At 40.8% G+C, this 27,282-nt stretch overlaps 1 protein-coding gene across 3 annotated transcripts in view; it reads right to left on the bottom strand.

Moving 5' to 3' along the window:
- The window catches only part of cyth1b (cytohesin 1b), a 226,821-nt gene that overhangs the window by 148,744 nt on the left and 50,795 nt on the right, over window positions 1-27,282 (bottom strand). For 2 of the 3 annotated variants that reach the window (XM_028819988.2, XM_051918723.1), the window contains exon 1: window positions 1,544-1,848. The exons of the other annotated variant lie outside the window; for it this stretch is intronic. In XM_028819988.2, coding sequence (XP_028675821.1) covers window positions 1,544-1,616 — 73 coding nt within the window. In that variant the 5' untranslated portion in view covers window positions 1,617-1,848. Of the gene's footprint in view, window positions 1-1,543; window positions 1,849-27,282 lie in introns of those variants that run through there. 3 annotated transcript variants of the gene reach the window in all.

A 27,282-nucleotide genomic window follows, 5' to 3' on the forward strand; every position in this document is an offset into this window, starting at 1 on the left:
CAAACAAGAGAAACTGAATACAACACACAGAGCGAATATAACATCATATTATAAATAATATCAGATGACAGATACTAGAAACAATCAGGCATATGTTAGTACGAGTGGTTCATGTCATCAGTGCCTCTTACTGAAGGTAAAGAGAGAAAAATCAAAGCAGAGCTCTCAAAAAAGGAAACCACAAGAGCATTTTAGGTGATAAAAAGACAGGGATTTGTCTAATGGCATTGGTTCTCATTTTCATATTGGCTGGAGGATAATGTCCAGGTTTAGCTGTGCCCACTGCTCATCATTTCCTAATGGATTTTACGAGTTTGTTGTATCTTTCTAGCCTTTGCCATGGCATACAAAAACTGCTGTTTCCAACAGTCACTTAGGCTTAAACCATACCTCTCAAAATATTAGAATCTGAACCTTGAACAGGACAGAAAAAAATTCTTAGTGAGATTACAAAAATTGCTGGCACTCAAAACTACAGTCTGTTCAAAGATGAGAACTCTATAGATCTACATGTGCATCTCATAAACAACTTCTTTCTTTTACTGGATCACAAGGAGCCATGGACAATCCTAATAGCAATAAGTTCAAGGCAGGAGCTAAAACGGGGCAACAGTGTAAGACACATTTGCATACACACTCATGGACTCATTCACACTGGGGAAAATTCAAGTAATCTTTTACCATAACAAGTAAACATCACTTTTGGGCTGTGAATGGAAACTTGTCCAGTGAAAATTCAGGCAGACCTCAGAAAGGACTTGCAAACTCCACAAAGACAGTGAACGGCAAGCAATAAACAGGCTGCTGAATAAACCCAAGTCACTGAAGGTGTGAGATAGCAGCACTAAATAGAGTGTGCCCGTGACACCTCAGTCACAAGATAAAGAAGGCAGACAGACAGTAAACTCCTTCTGTCATCTTCATCAAGCTAGTCTTTATCTATGGACGTAGAGATGAACTCAGAAAACCATGCCTGTTTTCAAGTAGGCTTTCCTTTCAGAAAGCAGCTTCTGTTGTTGTCTCCAGCTTCTCTTCAAACTGTTGTCACAACCTCCCAATTACACTTGCCACATTTTACTTGGCTATTAACTTTAGTGCTAATCACGGTTGCTGGCTCCAGAGCCATTTCAAATATAATTGTGTGGGGCCTTAAGTGGTACACCTATTTTGTGATCCCCAATCTTTCTTCTCTGCATGGGTTTGGGGCCCCATGTGCTTACTTACAATGTGTGAAAAAACCTTAACTCACAGAGAGAGTGGTGCACATATGTAGAATTCAACTTTAAACTCAGCAGATGTTGCCCAGTTTTGACTAAGACTGGTGCCTGTGGGCAATTAATGGGCTGAAGAGTCAGCCAGTGCCCACTTCAAGAAGCATGTTGTGGAATCAATGTAAAGACCACACACCTACCCAGTTCACCTCAGTTTATTACTCATATCTACAGCTTCACACTTTTCCCCCCACATCCCCCCAGTTGAACCCTTTTGCTGAAATGAAATAAGCTATTTGGCAGCAGACAACTAACCACTTGTCATGACTTACCTGGTTTATTATTGATGCTCGGGCACAGAAAAGCCTGGAAACTGGAAGCACAAAGTTCACTGACGGTTCCCATGGTGGTAATCCAAAAATGAACAAAAGAAATATATATATATATAGATCCTGGTTCTTCAGTGCCAGAAGGCACAGTTGACTGGACTAGGCGGGGCAGCGTCCTGGAGCCCTGGGATGTCCCGTTCCCAGTAGTGTCCCTGCTGAATTTGTCACAGTCTCACAGGAAAATGAGGTCTGCTGTGTGATGTGCTTTTCCTTAGACTCACACAGAGCACTCACTGCACTTGGAGAGCAGCCTTCTCTCTCTCTCTCTCTCTCTCTCTCTAGCTCGCTCGCTCATGCTCGCTGTGGCTTATCTTCGCACAAACATAAGCGCGCACACCAGCACACACGCAAGCGTGTGCCTTCTCTCTCTCTCTCTCTCTAGCTCACTCACTCTCCTTTGTACAGTAACCTAACAGCTTGCACCCCCCCATCTTTTATAGTGTGTTTAGGGAGTGTTGCTTCAGTCCAGGAACTTTTATGGTTACTAACTGCTAGACATGCTCTAAATAAGGGAAATGTGTATTTATGGACAGTTAGCTTTTACAAAGATTGGGTTATTGGACAGATTTCCATCTTATTGATTTGTCTTGTCATGTCCATTCTTATTAACACAACTTAACCTTTCAGAAAATACTTTTAGTGAATTCAGAGTAAGTTGATTGTAATGAAAATATACCTTTAATATTTGAGAAACTAATGGGTAGGTACAATATTCTCACCTTGTAAGGTCTGAAAAAAAAAAAAAAACACATTTTGTTTTTACAGATCTTGCCCAAACCAAGCAATTTCATAATTACATTGCCTTTTTTTTTTTTTTTTTTTTTTGGAAATGTCAACATCTGAAAAACTCCTTCCTCAATGCACAGGAATTTACATACACTCTGTTTCCTCATAGTCTTTATGATGCTTTTTACGGACAATGACAAACAAACTGAATTGTCTCTCCGTCTCAAAAATATGACAGCTATTGGCATTTCTGTTAATGGTGAGGAACTCAAATCTTACACCATTGTTCTTTTAATACACACTGTGGTTATGTCCATGTCTAACTAATACACCAGCAGGCAAATACATTTCTCTGTATAGGACTTGATGTGCAGCAGGCAGATAAGGAGAGTCAACTGACTATTTTGTTTCAGCAGTGGTAGCTCTCAAAATAATGAGGTTCTCACATGCTTCGATAAATTCCACTAGCGACATCCATTAAGTTAAGCACTGGATCTGATGTTATTCTGTTCCAAGCAATTGGGCCAGCTCTTCTAACTGAATGGAGAGTGCAATATTCAAAAGAAGATATCTTATGTCAGTGAAGCACAATATCCATTCATCTATTTTCTTACTCCGTTATCTAGTTCATGGTCATGGCAAGCCAGAGTCAATCCTTGATATATTGAGTCTGAATTGGTTGCCAGTCCAAAGGAACACAAACTCTCTCTCTCTCGCTCTCACACACACACACACACACACACACACACACGCACACACACGCACACACACGCACACACACACACGCACACACACTCTCTCTCATTAAGTGATCTGTTAAAGTCACTTAATTTAACACTCATATCTATGGAATCTTTTGTAATATAGGAAGAATAAATAAATGGAGAAAATCCCATGGAGACACAGGGAAAACATATATTCAATGCAGGCAGAGGTACAATGTACAGGACAGAGACATCTCATTGAAGCTAAAATTAAAACAGTGATAGCCAAGTAGTTCCACAAGAATGCTTTTTCCTCCATAGCCCAGATTCTACTCACGATGGACCTTACTGTGCAGTTCACAAATCTCCTGTTCTCAACCAATGCAGCAATACTTCTCTATCTATCTATCTATCTATCTATCTATCTATCTATCTATCTATCTATCTATCTATCTATCTATCTATCTATCTATCTATCTATCTATCTATCTATCTATCTATCTATCTATCTATCTATCTATCTATCTATCTATCTATCTATCTATCTATCTATCTATCTATCTATCTATCTATCATGGGAACTTACAATCTTATATCCAGACCTCTTTCAACCTGTACTACAGAAAGCAGTTTCACAAAATAAATGGATGAATTATTTTACATTGATTCTGCAGTATTAAATAGTTGCTCATCTACTTTGGCTATCTCAAATTATTGGGCAATAATTAGCGCAACACACTAGATCACCACACCCTACATAATATAGCCTTCTGAAAAACACTTAATCCAGTCCAGGGTCATAGGGGACTACCGCCTGTCACAGCAGAATTAGGCACAAGGCTGTAACGTGTCCTTAATGGGGTGCTGCCATTTTACATCCAGCCACACTCAATTATACAGTTCCAGTTCAGAATTACCACTCAGTGTTAATGTAAAGAAACACCCCAGGCATTCAAGTGTTATTTAATTATTCTTGAGCAAGGTAGTAACCATTACCTTCTATTCATTTATAACAATTTCTGATGCAACTTTCATCTTCTAAAGAATTATTTTTTTGTCTCCCAAGTCAACTCTACTTTTGGGTTTTGGACAAGCTTTCTTAAGCTCATTTACCCTATGCACATATTGTTGATTATTGCTTTGTGTACAGTGCTTTCTTGTACAACAACATGCTGTTTCTGTTATGCACTGAAAATCATTCACAAAAGTACACAGAATTGTGTTTGTAGAAGATCCAGGGCATATTGCACACGTTTTAAAGCTCTGATCACATTTTGACCTGCTACAATGGAATTATTCTTCTCAGTAGGTCAAAACTATAGAAACTGTCTTGGACTCTGTTTTTGTCTAACATGTATGGAGAATGCAAAAAAAAAAATAAAAATCTCAAAACCCCAGTTGACACATCCATATTCAAAAATGGACGAATAGAACAGCATAATACCCACCATCCCATGAGGACACAAAACAACAAGGGATGTTGCAAAAAACACAGTCACAATCAGTCCTTTAAAGGAATCGCGAGCCTCAATACATCATTCCAAATCACCGTCTCTTCAGTGAGGGAAGACGTCCTCCAACAAGTGTAGTCAACCATTATTTTGCTGGTGTCCCTGTCACCATCTCTTGGTGTCCATGCTGCAAGCCTTGCTTCCTTCTTCCACTGCTGTTCCAACTACAGGATCTCCCTGAGTGGTTGGTTACTGCTGCTCCCTGGACACTGCTCAAAATGGGGCATCATCTCCAAACGCTTGCCTCGTCTCCACAGGACCGGCTCAGCCAGAATTCTGATGCTTTCTTTCCTTTCCATTTCCTTCCACCTCTGGATCTTTCTCTCTTTGCCATCTCTATCCAACTCAAGCTCCTTTATACTCAAATGGCTGCAGGCATGGCCGGATTAAGGTGGGTGCTATTGATGCTGCAGCATTAGGCCCATTCCTGAAATAGGCCCAGATAAAAACAGACGAGAATTTTCCAGAAGCTGAACAGTTTTCCTTTGCTATATTAACCTCAAAATAATTCTTAGAATGAAATTTGGAGTCTGACTTTCAGACGCCTAGACACAGCGTTACTTATTATACAGTTACTATTGTTCTTTGCGTTGTGACGTAACTATAACGTCGTTGTGTTTATTGTTAACCGAAGATTTCAAGTTAATGCTATCAATTTTACGTTAAACAGTTTACTTAGTAATTTAGCTGTGTTTTTTGCAATATCTTGGGGATTCTTGCCACTTTATTATTGTTCGGTAAGTGCCACGTAGTAAATTTTTCACCTTGAAAGTTAGTTGTACAGTAAAAATCGATGGCTATTTAAATGGTTATCTGTAAAGTTAAAACTAAAAGCCGGCCTGAGGGCCCGGCATGGATGTTTAGAATTTTTAAAATCCTCGACAGGATTCTGGTCTATTATGAAATTTAAATCGTGGACAAATTTTTACCCTCAAGAGCCTGAACTGAGTCACTTTGACCCAATGTCTCTGCAAATTCATTTTTTCTTACTCTGTTTCGTAAGAGAATTGCGAAATTTCGTGTATTTCATTGTCAGGTTTTCTGCATTAAGTGCACTTTTCAGACAATTGCTATTGAAAGTTGATGTTACATAGTTTGATGGTAATCTCGAGTTGTTAGGATAATATGTCGTTATTATTATTCATGTTCAATAAAGGCTGGCTGGTTGCGTCGCAAGCAATTAAGGCTCCTTGGTCGGTCTGAGTGCGCATGCTGCAGCATCAGGCCCAATTTCGTCTTAATCCGGCAGCTGGGTGTAGATGCCTTAACTACGATTCCTGGAGCGCTTATGAGGAAACTGGATGAACTGTGTGCATCTATACGTGAATGCCTGACCAGCCAATTTCCCCATCAACACCCCAGAGATGTTCAGCTACGCTACCGTGCAGAATTACACTGCCCCTGAGCCCGAGTATGCTGTTTTTACCAAAGAAACTGCACATTGCCACAGACCCCTAACATGCATCATACCACAGTGTGGGTGGGTTTTCTGTATGAGGGGGCCCTGTGATGGACAGATAGTTCTGCCACGTGTCATTATGCTGCCTAAATAGGTCCCACCCACATAATTCTGAATTGGATTAAGCAGATTTAGGAATGTTATGCCATGTTATATTCAGGTCCATTCCACCAGTCACTGATGCTGCCCTTCATGAGTAAAGGAAGACCATAAACTGTCCAAAAACTACACTGCTGATTTATAATGGAAAGATGGCGACAGATGATACCATTTTAGTTAAAATTACATCTGAAACCTCTTTAGCCTAGTTTACCTCACAGCCTTGGTTTCTTAAAGCTTTCATAAAAGTGCAGTAAGCAGCTTGACAGCCAGGGGCTACAAGTCCACACAGTTTGTCTGTATCCTCCGCAGCCCTCAGGCAGCAGGCTAATGCCTCTGATCCCAACTCAGAGTAGGCACTTCTGGCTAACTACATCTGCAGTTTCTCTGACCCAAAAACACAGTGGACACTTTGCAACTGAATTACTGGATCGGTTTTTAGTTTAAAAAAGCTTTCCTATTGCACCGCATCCCTGCCTTGTTAAGCTTTCATATGACGTGTTGGCAAGGTGCTGTTGCACAGCAACAGCGTTACATAAATTAGCAACTCCACTTTAAGAATTCGCCCAATTAAAGCAACAACTTAAGAAGAGAAGCAAGGTTGCAACAAGGTTACAACATGTATAAAAAGGCACACAAGGGGTAGTTCCATTTTTATTTTGTTCGCATTATGCAGCAGGCACTGCAGAGTGATCTGCAGGTATCTGATTTTATTCACATACACAAACATTAGTGGCTTAAAATTTGGTTGCACACATTATCTCTAATTACCAGGATAGTTTAACCTCTGTGTAATAAACTACTACATAGATTTTTATGGTGTCTCTCCTTAAATGACTATTTAAGGAGAGACACCATAAAAGCGTACAATATGCTTCTTTTAAACAAGACTTATTTCAGCCATATTCTCTCCTTATACACACAGAGGTAAATACTCACATTAAAATATATAAAATACACACAGCCACTTCACAGCAAGACCAGGCTTACAGCAATCTGCTTACCTCACTGCTTGTTAACATATAAAATAAATCAAGTGTAAATGTAATCAAGTAAAAATAGTCAATTAAATTCAGTCTGTATGCGGATCGAGGTTCAACTCATCTCTTATTTCTCTGTGTCTATACTGGTCTGAAAGTTAGGGCAAAAGGTGCATTTTAGTTCACTATGCATCCCTTATCGATTCTCAAGATTCAAAAACAGAACATTTCATCACATTTACATTTTTTGTTTTCACAGATGTTTTCACCAAAGGGACAACACTGAATGCAAACTATACAACAAATCATATAAATTATGTGGTATCATCTACAGTTAAATTCTGCTCTGTACTTGTAATATTTTTATATTGTATTGAGGATTACTTGTGTTCTGCTCTGTATTGTATTCACCCCCTTCTCTTTGACACCCACTGCATGCCCAACCTACCTGGAAAAGGGTCTCTTTTTGAACTGCCTTTCCCAAGGTTTCTTCCATTTTTTCCCTACAAGGGTTTTTTGGGAGTTTTTCCTTGTCCTCTTAGACAGTCAAGGCTGGGGGGGTGCTGTCAAGAGGCAGGGCCTGTTAAAGCCCATTGCGCCACTTCTTGTGTGATTTTGGGCTATACAAAAATAAATTGTGTTGTATTGTATTGTACAACAGAATGGCTTGGGGTCCTCTACTGACAGCATGCTCTTAACTGACCTTCTTAGCTCAAACAAAGTTCAAGCAAAAACACTCAGACCAGAGGAGATATGTGAGGCCAATCTGGATTTGTGCATGACATTAACGTGTGCAGCCTCACTCTGCTGGGAATCCCTAATAAATTTCCTGAGAGCACTTTCAAGCATCTCTATCGGTCGGCATGGGGGCTCTGATGACTGCTTAATTGCTTTTTACCTCTCCTACGCAGCAGCAGAGACTGGGGGAAAGCTAAGCTCTGAATGTTACATGAGTGCCTGGATAAAAACCGTACTGTACACAACAATCACCGGCGAAATTCCAGAGAATGTGCTGTCAGTAGAGCCAAGACTACACCTGGTGCTAAAGTCACTTAAAACTACTGGAAAATGGATATCTTATCTTAAAGCGACCCATAATGTAACATAACATTCTTAAACATGCTTCTTAAATGCAGTTCAGGGTATGGAGGTGAGAGTAGCTGGGCAGCATCAGGTAAGGTAAGGGAAGAACAATTTCTGGACACAAAGCAAGTTCCCTGCTGGGCACAGTAACACTAATCGCTAATTAATCGAGCACACGTGGGATGTGCGAGGAAAAAAAGGAGTGGGATGTGAGAGGAAAAAAGAGGAGTATTCAGAGGAAACCCTCATAGCCACAGAGAATCACACAGACGACTCATTTGCTAAAATGATAAAAACTTCCCCAGCAGGCTAGAAACTATTGCTTTACCCGATTCTTCATCTTAATCACGTATTTATGGATTTTAACTCCGTGTTTACTATCTTTCATTCTAACCAAATTATAAATAACTACTCAAATTCCCTTGTTAATGGAAAAGACAGTGTTTAATGTGGTCTGTCTTAGAAGACAAGAAATACAGAGAAGAGGGGGAGAGAGTGTGTGTGTGCGATGAACTGCTCTAAAAATGTACTGAAGTGTATTTTATGTCATTATGAATGAACGTCTGATGTCACAGGAGTCACAGGGAATGCATTACATACTAGAGATTAAAACCAAGCACTAGAATGTTTAGGTGGTGCGCTGGTTAGGGCAGCTGCCTTATGGATCCATTGGCCTGGGTTCCAATCCCTGCAAACACTGTCTGTCTGTAGTCCGCAGATTCTTCCCGTCTTGTGTGTGTTTCTTTAAATTACTACACTCCACAAATGTGCAGATTAGTTCCCAGCCAGGTCTAAACTGGTCCCATTTGTATGAATGGTGTTACTGGCATCACACTCTGGGATAGTTCCTGCCTTGCATTAGAATGGGTTCCTCAACCCTGCTAACCTGAATTGGAAGAAGCAGGCTTGAGGATACTTTTAGGACAGCGAAGTGTAATCGCTGCTCCTGGTACAGATTTACACAAACATTATTTTACCCTCAGATACACCACATCAAGGCATATTAAAATATACAACTTCAGATGCTTTCATGCAATTGTTCAGCAGTTTGTGCTCTGGAAAATAGGGTGACTTACACAAGATAACCCACTGAGACAAAATAACACAAGAAGCCTAACAAACTGATCATTAATTTCATGAATATTACTTGGTGTTGTGGTGTGAAATTTTGCATATAAATTGATAAATACTTCGTATGTCTTTGTAACTTATAACACTAATGCTGATCATTGATAAGAACAGCAGTGGTTAGACGGTTAAGAACCCCTTCCTGCTTTTAGGAATGAGTCTCTCTATTTACGACAGGGTTTGGGGAAGTGCCTCATACAAGTTTGGCCAATGTTTCTAGGACTCTCTCAATCAACCCCCACAGGAAAGCCAGACTGCCTAGCTGGCAAGCTTCACCTTAACACAGTGTTTGGAGGGCAGGTGTGAAGGTATACTGTGCCGCATTGGTCTGAAGTGTGGCTGTTTGGAATTGGCTTGTATCAGAAGCCTTTAAGTACTATGACGCCCTATTGGCTGTAGGGGTTGGACAGAAAATCCATAAATTTGCTTGCTTTACCCCTCTCTTTTTCTCTTACCAAATGATGAAGGAGCATCTCACACCATGAACTGAAAAGGACAACACAATGAAGAGCACAACTCAGCAGCCATATTAAGACAGGCATGTGGGCCTGTTCTGAAGAAAGCTGACCACAAACGAGGACTTAACTGGAGACATATTAAGTTTGTGTGCCGCCTAAAAATGTATTTTGCATATTGTTATTATTTATGAATATTATCAAAAATACATTATTTAAATTGTAACTTAACTCCTCCTTGTCTTTTACTACACCTAATTGCCTGAGGTTATAAATGTAGAAGGGAATGTGGGGAGAAGTTATATGGTACAGTACCTTATAAACAGTGGTAAGTCTGTGAGATCTGAGGCATTCTGACAAAGGCTACATATTAATAATACAAAAGGGGAAAGTAGAGTAAAATATTACTCTACCAAAACAAAACACTTAGTTAACTAATAGCTACGTTTTTCCAATATCTCATCATGATCCTTTTTAAAGAGTTCATAAGGTGTCTATACTCTACTCATTGACTTGGTAGTTAGTCACAGATTTCCATTACTCTTTATGTGAAAAAGTGCTTCCTGCTCTCAGTCTGAGTAGTGCTGAACAAACTCACACAGTCCAGTTAAATCATCACCAGCCTCAAAGCTCAATGTAAGACATTCTTTATGGGAAATACTAATTCTGTGAAGCATACATTTGAATTGAAGTCCACTGGTGTTTCAAGGGTTTGTGTGTCCAGAGCAAATCATCACAGCATTCAATGAAAAGCTCATAACCCTCATAGGACATTGAAAAGTAGGAGTGATAAAAAAATGACAGCTTAAAAAGGCAGCTTGCAAGCTTATAAAAGGTACTGAAAGCCCTAAAAATGACTCAGCTGGTTAAATTTATCAACATGAAAAGCAGCAGAATCTGAGTCGGGGTTTATAATCAATCAGAACTTGGACTGCTGCCAGAGATGATTCAAACAAAAGGGTCAAGGCAAATTCCTCATTAAAGTGGAGTTTCATAATTTCAGACAACTACCAAACTCACGCAACACTCAGATGCAGAGTCAGCTGCAGCCAGTCACTCATCAAACACCCATGTCAAAAAAGCTGGTATTAGAAACACAGTAAACTTTATTGAACTACTGACAGAAGATGATATGACATCCTATCAAATCCACTTCACCTTCTCGAATAAAGTGGAAATCAGAATCTGATCCCATCAGCATCCACTTATATTTGATATTACTAATTTCACGGAACATGTTACCATGGAACCACGTGGAATTTGCACATTATCCACATCTATGTGTGGTTCTTCCTCCCATGTTGCCAACAAATATCTATGCTAGGTGGACTGGTGACTCTAAATTGACCATGGGTGAGGGAGAGTCTATGAACGAGTGGGCCCTGTAAGTCACTGGCTTCGTTCTTCCAGGGTTGATTCCTGCATTTCTCCCAATGCTGCAGGTACAGGCTTTTCTATGAAATGTATTTTTCCTGTGAACATACTCAACTGCAAATGCAGTCACTCAGCACCTGCATTGTAAATTTACCCAACCTTTAGAGCTGAACTGAGCTATTACTTGGCATTTGAATAGAGCAGATGCAATGTGGGACACCATCAGCAAGAAATTACTTTTCATCCACAAGCCCATTGCTATGGGTAAACAGGTTAGTGCTTCTGACTCACAGCTCCAGGACTGTCTGTGTGGAGTCAGCAAAATCTCCCCATGACCCCATAACTGGATTAAGCAGGTTAGGAAAAATCAACATATCTGAACCAATATAAAAGAACATTCTGGACAACCATAATACACAGATATGCAATATTTAAAAACAGGCTACATGCAAATTAAAATATTACATAAATTCAGTGGTCATGTTATGATGTCCACTTGCTCATTAATGTATATACTGAGGGCTACTGATCCAAACAGCTGGTCAGATGGTAACAGCTCAGTACATACAGCATACAGACATGATCAAGGGGTTTAATTGTTATTCATGCAAACATTAAAATGGACAAAACATGTGATCTGTGAAACACTGATTGTGGTATGAATATTGGTGCTAGACATGGTGGTTTCAGCGTCTCAGAAGAAGATGCTCTGTTGGGATCTTCATGGTCTACAGCGTCTACAGCTGTCAGGGAATGTTGCAATAAACAGAAAATGTCCACTGAGGGGACAGAAAGCACTTGAGAGGTCACAGGTGAATGGCCAAACTAGTTCAGGCTAATTGAAAAGCCACAAACGCACAAAATGCTCAAAGAACAGCTTTTTACAATAGCGGTGTGCAGAAGGCCAATCTCTGGATGCCTAACACCTAAAACCTTGAAGCAGTAGGGTAAGGCAGAAGACGTAACATTGGGTCCCATTAGTATTAACTAGGAACAGAAAGGTACAGCTAACCATAGTCACATGGTCATCAAAACTAGATGACTGAAGATAGAAAAAAGTTTGCTTGGTTTGATGAATCTTAGTTTATGCGGTGATGTTATATGGTAATGCTATGAATTGAAGTAAACAGCTTGAATCCATTGACCCACCCTATCTTGTGTTAATAGCACAGACTGGTTGTGAGAGTTAAATTTTTTATTGTGATATATAAGGTCTTTTAAAACCAACTGAGTGACATTTGAATGTAACAGAATATCTATGAACTTTGGCTAACAATGTGTGTCCCTTTATGGTCACAGTCTTACAGTTTTTAAAATGGATATTTCCAACAGCATAACACACCATGTCATAAAGCAAGCATAATTTCACGGGAGTTTCGTAAACATGTCAGTGACTTCACTTTATTTCCATGGCATCACATAATCCCCAGATTTGAATCCAACAGAGTACCTTTGTGATAAGTTAGAAATTGTGGTTTTCAGCATGAATGAGAGGATGGAAAATCTGTGGGAACCTCTTGAAGTTATTGAGTCACATTGGGCCAAAATCCCTAAAGAATGGTTCCTGAACTTTGTGAAATCCATGTTGTAAACATGCCAAGCTTTTTCTGGATGCCTGTTTTTAATAGCTACTAGATAAAATGCTGGACACTCCTTGTATTGCTTGATTTTAGGGAAACTATCCATTGTGAAATACCATTAGCTACATAGTCAAGCAAAGTGACAGTTGCTAGGATGAACATTACAGGACCATTGCACCATTACAGTTTACCATGGTACTGTTGAGCTGCAATGAGGAGTTTTTAAAGGGTTACCTTTCTGAAGGAGAACAGAAAATGAAGAGGACCCCAAGTCTACAAGCCTGTGGTACTACTGTACACACTTTGTCTTATTTGAGAGGAAATGCAAACGTTATTCTGGGTAATTATTCTTTACAAATGCACTAACTTCTCTAGGCTGGCACACATATGTGCAGTTTTTCAGTTTCAAAATATTGAGTATACACTGTGATTCTCAAAATATACCTACCATATTCTGTACATATTCAACACGTCCTTGACCCTTTGCAGTTTGCATATCAGGAGAAGGTGGGAGCGGAGGATGCCATCATCTATATGCTACACCGATCCCTCTCTCACTTGGACAGAGGCAGTGGTGCTGTAAGAATTATGTTTCTAGACTTCTCTAGCGCCTTCAACACAATCCAACCTCTGCTCCTTAGGGACAAGCTGACAGAGATGGGATTAGATTCATACCTAGTGGCATGGATCGTGGACTATCTTAAAGACAGACCTCAGTATGTGCATCTTGGGAACTGCACATCTGACATTGTGGTCAGCAACACAGGAGCGCCACAAGGGACTGTACTTTCTCCGGTCCTGTTCAGCCTATATACATCGGACTTCCAATACAACTCGGAATCCTGCCATGCGCAAAAGTTTGCTGATGACACTGCTATCGTGGGCTGCATCAGGAGTGGGCAGGAGGAGGAGTATAGGGACCTAATCAATGACTTTGTTAAATGGTGCGACTCAAACCACCTACAACTGAACACCAGCAAAACCAAGGAGTTGGTGGTGGATTTTAGGAGGCCCAGACCCCTCATGGACCCCGTGATCATCAAAGGTGACTGTGTGCAGATGGTGCAGACCTATAAATATCTGGGAGTGAAGCTGGATGATAAATTAGACTAGACTGCCAATACTGATGCGCTGTGCAAGAAAGGACAGAGCTGGCGTCCTTCAACATCTGCAATAAGATGCTGCAGATGTTCTATCAGACAGTTGTGGCGAGTGCCCTCTTCTATGCAGTGGTGTGCTGGGGAGGCAGCATTAAGAGGAAAAGACGCCTCACGCCTGGACAAACTGGTGAGGAAGGCAGGCTCTATTGTTGGCATGGAGCTGGACAGTTTAACATCTGTGGCAGAGTGAAGGGCGCTCAACAGGCTCCTATCAATTATGGAGAATCCACTGCATCCACTAAATTGTATCATCTCCAGACAGAAGAGCAGCTTCAGCGACAGACTGCTGTCAATGTCCTGCTCCACTGACAGATTGAGGAGATCGTTCCTCCCCCAAACTATGCGACTCTTCAATTCCACCCGGGGGTGTAAACGTTAACATTTAACATTATACAAAGTTATTGTCTGTTTTTCACCTGCATTATTATCATTCTTTAATTTAATATTATTTATTGTATCATTATGCTGCTGCTGGAGAATGTGAATTTCCCTTTGGGATTAATAAAGTTTCTTTCTTTCTTTCTTTCTTTCTTTCTTTCTTTCTTTCTTTCTTTCTTTCTTTCTTTCTTTCTTTCTTTCTTTCTTTCTTTCTTTCCTTCCTTCCTTCCTTCCTTCCTTCCACTACAGTGTCATGGGGAGCCAGTGTACATCTCATCAGCCTTACACACAAAGCATGTACCAATAACAGAGTAAAATGAATCCATCACAGGGCCCACTCTTGCCCCCAGTCACTCAAATGACTTGCCAACCACTATAAGAAATGGAAGGAAACTACAACCCTGAAGAAAATGGAATAATGCATATTGATTAGCATATGAAAATAAGAATTTCACTGTACTTGTGACAATAATGACCCTATAAATCTATAAAAACTTGCAAAGTCAGTGAGCTGGACAAGACAATTTGATTTTGCACAGGCTCCACCATTATCTTCATGTTTAATGAATATAAAATAAGATTCATTCACAACGATGAATTACGAATACACAGAGGAAGCAATGTAATATTCTTCTGCCCTAGCACCCTGAATTAAACCGTTTAATTTTTCTGGAATTCGTTACTTGGAAGGCTGCAATTTGTTCTCTAAACCTTAAAAGTTGTTAAATAACTTGCTTAAGGTCATACAGTGGGTCAGTGGTAAGATTTGAATCTGTGTCCTACCATTGTAGTTTCGTTAGCTTCTTCATCACTCAGAGACTTTCAGGAATGTTCATCTTGCTACAAAGGGCTGAATGGTGGCCAGAAAAACACATAAAGCTTTTTATCTTTGACTCTGTGGGGCTGTCAAGTAATTTATATTATTAAAAATGGGAAATGAAGCATTTGTTAAAACTAGGTTTGAACTGCAACAGAGACTGCCTGCTTTAATTGACTGAGAGGAAGGCAGTTGTATCTTCTATATTCTAACCTGAGGTGGTGTTAAGGCATCTGTGAGCCACTATTAACCTCAAGAGAATCGGAAAATGTTCTGCAAATGTACAAAACAGCAGTTATGTCTTGCAGGATTCTAGAAGCTATGCACATGACTATTTTTATTCAAATAGGAATAGAAAGTGAGTCTTACTGAACAATTTTTAATCATTTGTGTGGAAGAGACAAGCTGTTATTCTTTGAGGGACTAGACCAAAATGTATCTAAACTCTTGTACAAAAATAAAACTGAAATCAAAACTACACGAGGAATTTTTCATTTATCTTTTGAACAGCTGGAACACAAGTCTCTTGCATTCTTTCCTTCAACATTCAGATACTTTCAGTGCAAACAGCCATCTTATTTGTCTTTAAGGCAGGCATTGTGTGCCCAGCAACCACACAGCATCATAACAACCAAGGAAACAAAATGGGAGCACCAAGGCAAACCATCATACAAAATAGGGACATCCATTGGAAAACAAACAGAAAATGGTGACATGAATACATCACCATGAAAACAACAAAAGTAAAAACAGAGATAAAAAATGGCAATTCTAAAAAAAAAAGAATGCAAATACAAATTATTAACACATTCTTGACAATGACAAGAACATGCATATTTTTTATTGAAGAATGTAGCAGTGCATCAAAAATAAGGGCCAGGTTTTAAATCCATATAGCTGTGTAGTTCTCCGTGGGCGTGATTGCACGACCGCGGGGAGTTAATGAGGTAGTTGGAGCGAGTCTCACCTGCACGTGTGGGTGCAATCGTTCTCAGTTGCTTCATTGGCTTCCTGCAACGTGTGATTAAGGGACTGCACCCACGGAGGTGCGGGTGGATGTGTATATATACACGGGTCGGCACCAGGAAAAGGGGGATAGATGGATTGAGAAAAAGAGGAAGAAAAGGAAGAAGAGGACAGGAAAGGGCAGTCTTAGCAGGAGGATCTGGCCACCTGAAAGGAGGAAGCAGAACGAGCTGGGGCCCTGCGAAGGAGCGTTTCTTTGTGGCGCTCTAGGGGTTAGTTTGCCGCACTGAACATCCAGGTGGAGTGTGGCGAGCAAGGCAGGTGCCCTCCCAAGTAGGGATGGGAATCGAAAATCGGTTCTTGTTGAGAACCGGTTCCCACTGTTTCAATTCCTTGGAATTGTTTGCCATTTTTGCAAACGATTCCCCTATCGATTCCAGTCGCCTCGAATGACGTCACCACGTTGCGTAGCGTCATTTACCCAGCAGGAAACATGGCGCCTAAGCGGCACAAACGGTCAAAAGTTTGGTTATACTTTACGAGAAAGGATGACAACAGGGCAACTTGCAATACTTGCAAAGTAGATATTTCATCAAATGGAGGAAACACTACGAATATGCAAAAGCATTTGCTCACAAAACACGCGATAACCTTAAATGAATGTCGTATTTTTGATCCTCTCCGGACTAGTGAATCTCAACCCAGCAGCAGCGGTAACGTTTGCACGTCCTCTCCCGTTAATACGGCAGGTAACTAATCAACTGACATTGCATATTATGTTAGCGCGATTTGTCTTATTGCAAAACCTGCTATTACTGTGCATTGCATTTAGATGACCATGACGAGAGAGACAGACAGAGCCTGGCTGTCTCAGATGCTGGCAGTTCTCGCTGCAGTCTACCGGTAGCTTCTCCTTTCACAGAGGCGGGGAAAAGTAAACTGACACAGGCCAGGATAGACGAATGTCACCGAGCAGTGACTAAATTTGTGGTAAAAGGCTTGCACCCATTTGCCACAGTAGATGCCCCCGATTTTCGGTAAGTGAATGTGTTTAATTGTAGGCTAAGTCAGGGAATGTCAAAGTTGCATGTTCTCTCTGTTTCCATTTATATATCTGTTAGAGAAATGACAAAGACTCTGAACCCTAAGTTCAAAGACCCAAACAGAGACAGTTTAACCAACCACTTGATCCCTGTTTGGTATGCGGTCGAAAAGGCAAATCTGATTTCTGAGCTGAAACATGTGTTGAAGGCAGCCGTCACTGCAGATGGGTGGACAAGTTTTAGTCAAGATCATTACCTCACAGTAACACTGCATTATGTCAGGAATGGCCAGGCTCAAGAAAAAGTCCTCAAAACCAAACCAGTGTACCAGGCACAGACAGGGACAGCTGTAGCAGAGGAGATTGATGAGATCTTGGAGGAGTATGGTATCAAAGACAAGGTTGTGGCAGCCACTGTTGATAATGCGGCCAACATGGATGTAGCTGTCAAAATAGTTGATGGTTGCAGAATTGCACAGTGCACAGTTCCATTGGACTTGAGTTGATTGTATTTGTTGCTGGCTGATGTAGTTTTATTTTTGAGTGCTCAGCTCATATATACTTTTAAAAAGGAGAGTGTAAATATTACTGGACATTCTTGTGTAATTGCCACAGAATAATTTATGTTATACTTTGTTATTGCTACAGAAGAATATTTATTTTATTATTATTTTACATTTACAAATTTTTTTCTGGGGACCCCGTGGCACCCCATCGAGGAGCCGTAGACTGTGGATCTCTTAAGATCTTACTGTTGGGTTGGTAAGGTCATGCTACTCCTAAATTTCTATCTTGTTCAAAGATAAGATATAAAACAAAGTTCTAAGCTAATCGACCTGGGTGTTCTCCTTTTTTAAAAATAAGAATCGATAGGAGAATCGATAAAGAATCGAATTGTTAAACAGAATCGAAAATGGAATCGGAATCGTGAAAATCTTATCAATTCCCATCCTTACTTCCAAGGGATCTGAGGAGTGACTTACATGAGCGTGAAGGAAGAAGGGATGAGAGCCGACCTTGGATGGTCTGGCCACGATGTCCTTAAGGCAGTCAAGTCGGAGGCTGGCCGAAAGTAGCTTGTAGCTGTTGGGTCTCCGCCAGCTACGCGAGTTATGGGTGAGCCGGGGAGAATGAGAGAAGGAGGTGTGTTAAGATTGTGAAGAGTGAGACTACATTTTTAACCTCAGATTTTAAAGGATTTATTTATTGATGTTTTTATCGCCACTTTGCACTGTTTTTATAGAATATTTATTGAAACTGTGGAACACTGCATTTCTGTTTTGACACAACGGTTTGTTTTAATAAAAGCACACTGGCACTTTTGGAAATATCCCCTGGCTTCATTTGAGAATTGTCCTCATATGTCAGCTCATCTCGGCGACATTACCAACGGTGTCGGGTTCAAGAGCTCCCAGCAGTCGGATGGGAGTGTGGACCGAACCCACATCGTCACAGAGATCAAAATAAAAAGAAAATGAGATGTGACACTCAGGAAAGTCACTTGTTTTACTGATTACCACGAGAGTGACGGACAGCTGCATGACACATTAACACACTACTGATTAGGAGCATCTGTGATTAAGAAGATGAGACCCAAAGAGAAGATTAAAAAGCTCAAATCGTATTATCTTCATAAAAAAGCAGTTAAAGAGTTGCTTGAGTAAAGGCTGCCAAATGTTCCAAGAGTGCTGTAGATCAACACTTAGAATGCCACACAATCTCTCCTCATCCTATCAAAATGGCAAGTGACAAAGCTGTATTACAGCTAGGTGGGCTTACAGAATGGATTTACTCAGATTGGTACTTACAATGAAACGTACAAGCTGGGTTTAGAATGTGGGATATTGGGGTGAAAACTAAATATTGACAATGTAACACAAGTATCAAGTGAACAGTGGGACACTGATGTCAATGGGTACTTTAAACCAGTAGACAAAGTATGTGGATGAGACAGGAAATAATCAGAGAGCCTGGAAATGATGGCAGCAGAGTACAATATGCCTAAGCGTTTATTTTCTTAACATGTTAAGTCAGTGGAATACAACAGAGTGAGCTTAGCAATACAAAAAAGCAAAGCTAAAATCCCACGGTCACTGTCCTGGCCTATTAAAAAGGAAACTATCACTCTGTCTTTTAGTAATATCAAAGCTAGCAATGTCCTCCCACTGAAGATTTTAAAGTATGCACTTCTCATTTCTGAGAAAAGGAAAGTCCAGGAACCATCTTGTAACTTGGGAACAAAAACTGTTTGGTGACAAAATAAAATGCAGAATCAGCCATAAAAAAACACACACACACACACACAGAGTAAAGGACGCAGCTCGTGATGCTTTGCTCTCCCTGAGTCAGAGCAGTCTGCTTTGGCAATTCCCTACACAGTGATTCATGTGATAAGAGTTGTCCTCTTCAGATCTCCATGAGGCAGCACTGGGACTGAGGCTTAATCATATGTATTGTAACCCAAGCTGGCTGGTATGGGGGTACCTTATTGGAAGGTGATATAGGTAACCTCAGATCATCCAAATATAGCAACTTCTACGCCTAACACTATAGAACAACAAACTGTATATTTTACAGCAGCTGTTTATATTAAATACTCAATGCTTAAGCCTGTATAAGTACTTCTACGTTTCTATTAACTGTAGCTCTGTCAAATGTATAGTAGTTGATGTGCTCAGGATAATGCTTTAAAGTTAGTGATGGTGACTGCTTGTACTTTGGGTTACAAAGCCATAGCCACTATGCACACTTCTCATGAGAAAGAGCTATGTCCTTAGATTTTTTTGTGATCATTATTTAGTTGCCATGTATAACCTTCAAAAATGTCAAAAGTACTGTGTTCTAACAGGAACACTGCCCAAAATCCCAGACTAATGGGGCATCTGTAATGCAATGTCAAGCCTGGAGAACTGGGCTTTCAATCACAGTAGCTCAGTTTTTACGGCAACAGAGGCCATGAATCTCTAAGACATGACAAAGAGAAAGAAGGACAGAGATCCTTTCACTCAATACCTCTATACTGAACCTCTAGACACAGCCACTCTGTTTTTCCACTCTCATGGGAAACTTCGGTAAATAGTAAATACAATTAAATTATCTTTCATTGATATTTATTTTTTGAGAAGTTATAAAGTTTTTAAAATTGTAAAAGGCTTTATCACCTCTTAAACACTTGGAATTAACAGCTTTATTCCCTGTGAGGTTTCTTTCTAAGAAGAATTTCCATATTCTCCCAGTATTTATTAGCATTTACGTTTTACTCCCACATTCCAACATCATGCTGAGATGTCGCATGTCATCTTAAAACTACCCTGGTGCAAGAGGGATGTGGCAGTCAAGCTTTTCCCAGGTTGGTTCCACTTTTATGCCTGCTGCGGTCAGGTTAAGTTCTTTCTCACAGTGATCCTGCATTATTACACTGTGTGGACTGGCAAATGGATTGCTATACAGAACGTTTAGTATTTGAGTTACAAAAAGCATATATGTGCACCTTTATACTGATATTTATGTATTTTACAGACACTCTGCCTTATTAAACCATAGGAGATGCTGTGTTTTTCATATTGTCAATTGCCATATGAACAGACTCATCACAAATAATCCAAAATTAATAAATTTTAAATTTATAAAGGACACTGGGGGTTCGCCTCCTGCTTGCTTCGCTTGCCAACCCCGGGCCTGAGCTACCCCCCAGCCACTTCGTGTCTCTGCCACTCTTGCTGTGAAGAGGGGGGCTGAACCCACCCCAAGTAGATGCGGTCACTCCTCCGAAACCCCCTCTTAAATGGTAACACAATGGGAAACAAATAGTTTTTTTTTTACCTCCTCTTTGCTCGATCAGCTGCTGGCTTGATGCTGTTGCTGCTGTGCCGCGTGATCTGCATCTCACGCGATGCTTCGAACATTTAAAAGCCTGTACAGTAGCTGTCCTACTCTTTGTCTTTTATTTCCGGCTCTGGGCGTGGTTAAATCTCTTGGCACAAAGTCTCATCTCGCGGGACGTGAGTTCTGGATATTTTTTAGTTTATAATTTAAAAATGGAACAAGAGTCTGTAAATCTAACAATATCATATTAAAGTTCGATAAATTCTGAAAAGAATGATACCAAACCTATATATGTAGGTTTTAAAATAAGCCCGATTTAAAGCGTGACATAAAAATGTCACATCAAATTTTGTGCGCCTTTTGTTGCACAAAATCGTTGCACTTTTACGCTTAGGATTTTATATATATATATATATATATATACAGTGGTGTGAAAAACTATTTGCCCCCCTCCTGATTTCTTATTCTTTTGCATGTTTGTCACACAAAATGTTTCTGATCATCAAACACATTTAACCATTAGTCAAATATAACACAAGTAAACACAAAATGCAGTTTTTAAATGATGGTTTTTATTATTTAGGGAGAAAAAAAATCCAAACCTACATGGCCCTGTGTGAAAAAGTAATTGCCCCCTTGTTAAAAAATAACCTAACTGTGGTGTATCACACCTGAGTTCAATTTCCATAGCCACCCCCAGGCCTGATTACTGCCACACCTGTTTCAATCAAGAAATCACTTAAATAGGAGCTGCCTGACACAGAGAAGTAGACCAAAAGCACCTCAAAAGCTAGACATCATGCCAAGATCCAAAGAAATTCAAGAACAAATGAGAACAGAAGTAATTGAGATCTATCAGTCTGGTAAAGGTTATAAAGCCATTTCTAAAGCTTTGGGACTCCAGCGAACCACAATGAGAGCCATTATCCACAAATGGCAAAAACATGGAACAGTGGTGAACCTTCCCAGGAGTGGCCAGCCGACCAAAATTACCCCAAGAGCGCAGAGACGACTCATCCGAGAGGTCACAAAAGACCCCAGGACAACGTCTAAAGAACTGCAGGCCTCACTTGCCTCAATTAAGGTCAGTGTTCACGACTCCACCATAAGAAAGAGACTGGGCAAAAACGGCCTGCATGGCAGATTTCCAAGACGCAAACCACTGTTAAGCAAAAAGAACATTAGGGCTCGTCTCAATTTTGCTAAGAAACATCTCAATGATTGCCAAGACTTTTGGGAAAATACCTTGTGGACTGATGAGTCAAAAGTTGAACTTTTTGGAAGGCAAATGTCCCGTTACATCTGGCGTAAAAGGAACACAGCATTTCAGAAAAAGAACATCATACCAACAGTAAAATATGGTGGTGGTAGTGTGATGGTCTGGGGTTGTTTTGCTGCTTCAGGACCTGGAAGGCTTGCTGTGATAGATGGAACCATGAATTCTACTGTCTACCAAAAAATCCTGAAGGAGAATGTCCGGCCATCTGTTCGTCAACTCAAGCTGAAGCAATCTTGGGTGCTGCAACAGGACAATGACCCAAAACACACCAGCAAATCCACCTCTGAATGGCTGAAGAAAAACAAAATGAAGACTTTGGAGTGACCTAGTCAAAGTCCTGACCTGAATCCAATTGAGATGCTATGGCATGACCTTAAAAAGGCGGTTCATGCTAAAAAACCCTCAAATAAAGCTGAATTACAACAATTTTGCAAAGATGAGTGGGCCAAAATTCCTCCAGAGCGCTGTAAAAGACTCATTGCAAGCTATCGCAAACGCTTGATTGCAGTTATTGCTGCTAAGGGTGGCCCAACCAGTTATTAGGTTCAGGGGGCAATTACTTTTTCACACAGGGCCATGTAGGTTTGGATTTTTTTTTCTCCCTAAATAATAAAAACCACCATTTACAAACTGCATTTTGTGTTTACTTGTGTTATATTTGACTAATGGTTAAATGTGTTTGATGATCAGAAACATTTTGTGTGACAAACATGCAAAAGAATAAGAAATCAGGAAGGGGCAAATAGTTTTTCACACCACTGTATACATATATATACATATATATATACATATATATATATATATATATATATATATATATATATATATATATATATATATATATATATATATATATATATACAGTGATCCCTCGCTATATCGCGCTTCGCCTTTCGCGGCTTCACTCCATCGCGGATTTTATATGTAAGCATATTTAAATATATATCGCGGATTTTTCGCTGCTTCGCGGGGTTTCTGCGGACAATGGGTCTTTTAATTTCTGGTACATGCTTCCTCAGTTGGTTTGCCCAGTTGATTTCATACAAGGGACGCTATTGGCAGATGGCTGAGAAGCTATCCAGCTTACTTTCTCTCTCTCTCTCTCTCTTGCGCTGACGTAGGGGGGTGTGAGCAGGGGGGCTGTGTGCAGCTGCTTCCTGAAGGACAGGCTGCACAGAGCTTCGCATACTTAAAAGCTCAAAGGGCACGTATTGATTTTTTTTATCTGTCTCTCGCTATCTCTCTCTATCTCTCTCTCTCTCTTCCTGCTCCTGACAGAGGGGGTGTGAGCTGCCGCCTTCAACAGCTTTGTACCGGCGGTGCTTCGCATACTTAAAAGCCAAAAAGCCGTATTGATTTTTTTTTTTGACTGCTTGCTTTGCACTCCTTTGAAAAGGAAGATATGTTTGCATTCTTTTAATTGTGAGACAGAACTGTCATCTCTGTCTTGTCATGGAGCACAGTTTAAACTTTTGAAAAAGAGACAAATGTTTGTTTGCAGTGTTTGAATAACGTTCCTGTCTCTCTCCAACCTCCTGTGTTTCTGCGCAAATCTGTGACCCAAGCATGACATTCTAAAAATAACCATATAAACATATGGTTTCTACTTCGCGGATTTTCCTATTTCGCGGGTGGCTCTGGAACGCAACCCCCGCGATGGAGGAGGGATTACTGTATATATATATATATATAGAGAGAGAGAGAGAGAGAGAGAGAGAGAGAGAGAGAGAGTAGATTTAACATTACTACAAGCATAACACCAGATAACCACACACGTGTAGTAAAATCATTTCTACATATTCTCTATAAGTAGAATACCTAACTTGCTCAGAGCTGTAACGTTAATAAGTGGTGGTAACTGAAGTGGGAAACAAATAACTTGAAGTGCAATCAAACACTCCAGCACATAAATGCTGCAGTACAACATACAGTAACATCTTTTCTTTATACTGTATATAATAGCCTACCGTGGCTGTCCGTTTATCTGTCTAGGATTTTAAATCACCTGCAGCTCACAAACCATTTGACCTATTGACCTGAAATTTGGTACACATATGCGGCGTGGTTCTCATTCCTACCACCTTCGCCGTCATTTCCCCTACCTCTCCATATCTTAAATCATTCTTCAGGCAGATTGAAGACTTAAGTGCCAGCTTAAGTGTAAAATTACAGAAAATGTACTAAGTATGCTTGCAACACAAACACTGACTTAATCAAATTTAATGTGAAAAGATGCTGACGGAGGAAGAGAAGAAGCGGACCGCTAGGCTGGAGAAAAGAACAGCTGCTCAGGAAGCAGCAAGCGCATCACACTATGAGCAAACGAATGCTAAACATACAGAGGAAGAGGATAAAAACTAGGAATGCTCAAGTGTATTTGTGCAGTGCGCCATTCTTCTTCTTTCGGCTGCTCCCGTTAGAGGTCGCCACAGCGGATCATCTTCTTCCATATCTTTCTGTCCTCTGCATCTTGTTCTGTTACACCCATCACCTGCATGTCCTCTCTCACCACATCCATAAATCTTCTCTTAGGCCTTCCTCTTTTTCTCTTGCCAGGCAGCTCTATCCTTAGCATCCTTCTCCCAATATACTCAGCATCTCTCCTCTGCACATGTCCAAACCAATGCAATCTCACCTCTCTGACTTTGTCTCCCAACTGTCCAACTTGAGCTGACCCTCTAATGTCCTCATTTCTAATCCTGTCCATCCTCGTCACACCCAATGCAAATCTTAGCATCTTTAACTCTGGCACCTCCAGCTCTATCTCCTGCTTTCTGGTCAGTGCCACCGTCTCCAGCCCATATACCATAGCTGGTCTCACTACCATCCTGTAGACCTTCCCTTTCACTCTTGCTGATATCCATCTGCCACAAATCACTCCTGACACTCTTCTCCTCCCATTCCACCCTGCCTGCACTCTATTTTTCGCCTCTCTTCCACAATCCCCATTACTCTGTACTGTTGATCCCAAGTATTTAAACTCATCCACCTTTGCCAACTCTACTCCTTGTATCCTCACCATTCCACTGACCTCCCTCTCATTCACACACATGTATTCTGTTTTGTTCCTACTGACCTTCATTCCTCTCTTCTCTAGAGCATATCTCTACCTCTCCAGGGTCTCCTCAACCTGCTCCCTACTATCGCTACAGATCACAATGTCATCAGCAAACATCGTAGTCCACGGAGACTCCTGTCTAATCTCGTCTGTCAACCTGTCCATCATCATTGCAAATAAGAAAGGGTCAGAGCCAGTCCCTGATGTAATCCCACCTCCAACTTGAATGCATCCGTCACTCCTACCGCAGACCTCACCACTGTCACACTTCCCTCATACATATCCTGTACAACTCTTACATACTTCTCTGCCACTCCCGACTTCCTCACACAATATCACAACTCCTCTTGAGGCACCCTGTCATATGCTTTCTCCAGGTCCACAAAGACACAATGCAACTCCTTCTGGCCTTCTCTGTTCTTCTCCATCAACACCCTCAGAGCAAACATCGCATCTGTTGTGCTCTTTCTTGGCATGAAACCATACTGCTGCTCACTAATCATCACCTCACTACTTAACCTAGCTTCCACTACTCTTTCCCATAACTTCATGCTGTGGCTCATCAATTTTATCCCCCTGTAGTTACTACAGTCCTGCACATCCCCCTTATTCTTATAAACCAGTACCAGTCCACTTCTTCTCCACTCCTCAGACTGTCACTTTCCAAGATTCCATTAAACAATCTGGTTAAAAACTCCACTGCCATCTCTCCTAAATACCTCCATGCTTCCATAGGTATGTCATCTGGACCAACGGCTTTTCCATTCTTCATCCTCTTCATAGCTGTCCTTACTTGCTCCTTGGTAATCCGTTGCACATCCTGATTCACTATCTCCATATCATCCAGCCTCTTCTATCTCTCGTTCTCTTCATTCATAAGCCTCTCAAAGTACTCTTTCCATCTGCTCAACATACTCTCCTCGCTTGTCAGTATGTTTCCATCTTTATCCTTTATTACCCTAACCTGCTGCACATCTTTCCCTGCTCTGTCCCTCTGTCTAGCCCACCGGTCCTTTTTTCCCTCCTTAGTGTCCAACCTCTCATACAACTCATCATACACCTTTTCGTTAGCCTTCCCCACCTCTCTCTTCACCTTGCGCCTTATCTCCTTGTACTCTTGTCTACTTTCTGCATCTCTCTGACTATACCACTTCTTCTTTGCCATCCTCTTCCTCTGTATACTCTCCTGTACTTCTGCATTTCACCACCAGGTTTCCTTTTCCTCTTTCCTCTGTCCAGATGTCACGCCAAGCACCTTTCTTGCTGTCACCCTTACTACATCTGCTGTAATTTCCCAACTGTCTGGTAACTCTTCACTACCACCCAGTGCCTGTCTCACTTTCTCCCTAAACTCAACCTTGCAGTCTTCCTTTTTCAAATTCCACCATTTGATCCTTGGCTCTGCCCTCACTCTCTTCCTCTTCTTGATCTCCAACGTCATCCTACAGACCACCATCCTATGCTGCTTAACTATACTTTCACCTGCCACCACTTTGCAGTCTTCAATCTCCTGCAGATCAACTCTTCTGCATAGGATGTAATCTACCTGTGTGCACCTTCTTCCACTCTTGTACATCACCCTATGTTCCTCCCTCTTCTTAAAATACGTATTCACCACAGCCATGTCCATCCTTTTGGCTAAATCCACTATCCTCTGACCTTCTTCATTTCTCTCCTTGACACCATACCTACTCATCACTTCCTTGTCTCCTCTGTTCCCTTCACCAACTTGTTCATTGAAATCCACTCCAATCACCACTTTCTGTCCCTTGGGTACACTGCTCATCACTTCATCCAACTCACTCCAAAAATCTTCTTTTTCATCCATTGCACACCCAACTTGCGGGGCATATGCACTAACAACATTCATCATCACACCTCCAATTTCCAGCTTCATAATCATTACTCTGTCTGACACTCTTTTCACCTCTAAAACACTCTTGACATACTGTTCCTTCAGAATAACCCCTACTCCATTTCTTCTCCCATCCACACCATGATGTAACAATTTGAATCCACCTCTGATCCACCTGGCCTTACTCCCCTTCCATTTAGTCT

Source organism: Erpetoichthys calabaricus, chromosome 14 (genome assembly GCF_900747795.2).
Source record: "Erpetoichthys calabaricus chromosome 14, fErpCal1.3, whole genome shotgun sequence".
Lineage (NCBI taxonomy): Eukaryota > Metazoa > Chordata > Cladistia > Polypteriformes > Polypteridae > Erpetoichthys > Erpetoichthys calabaricus.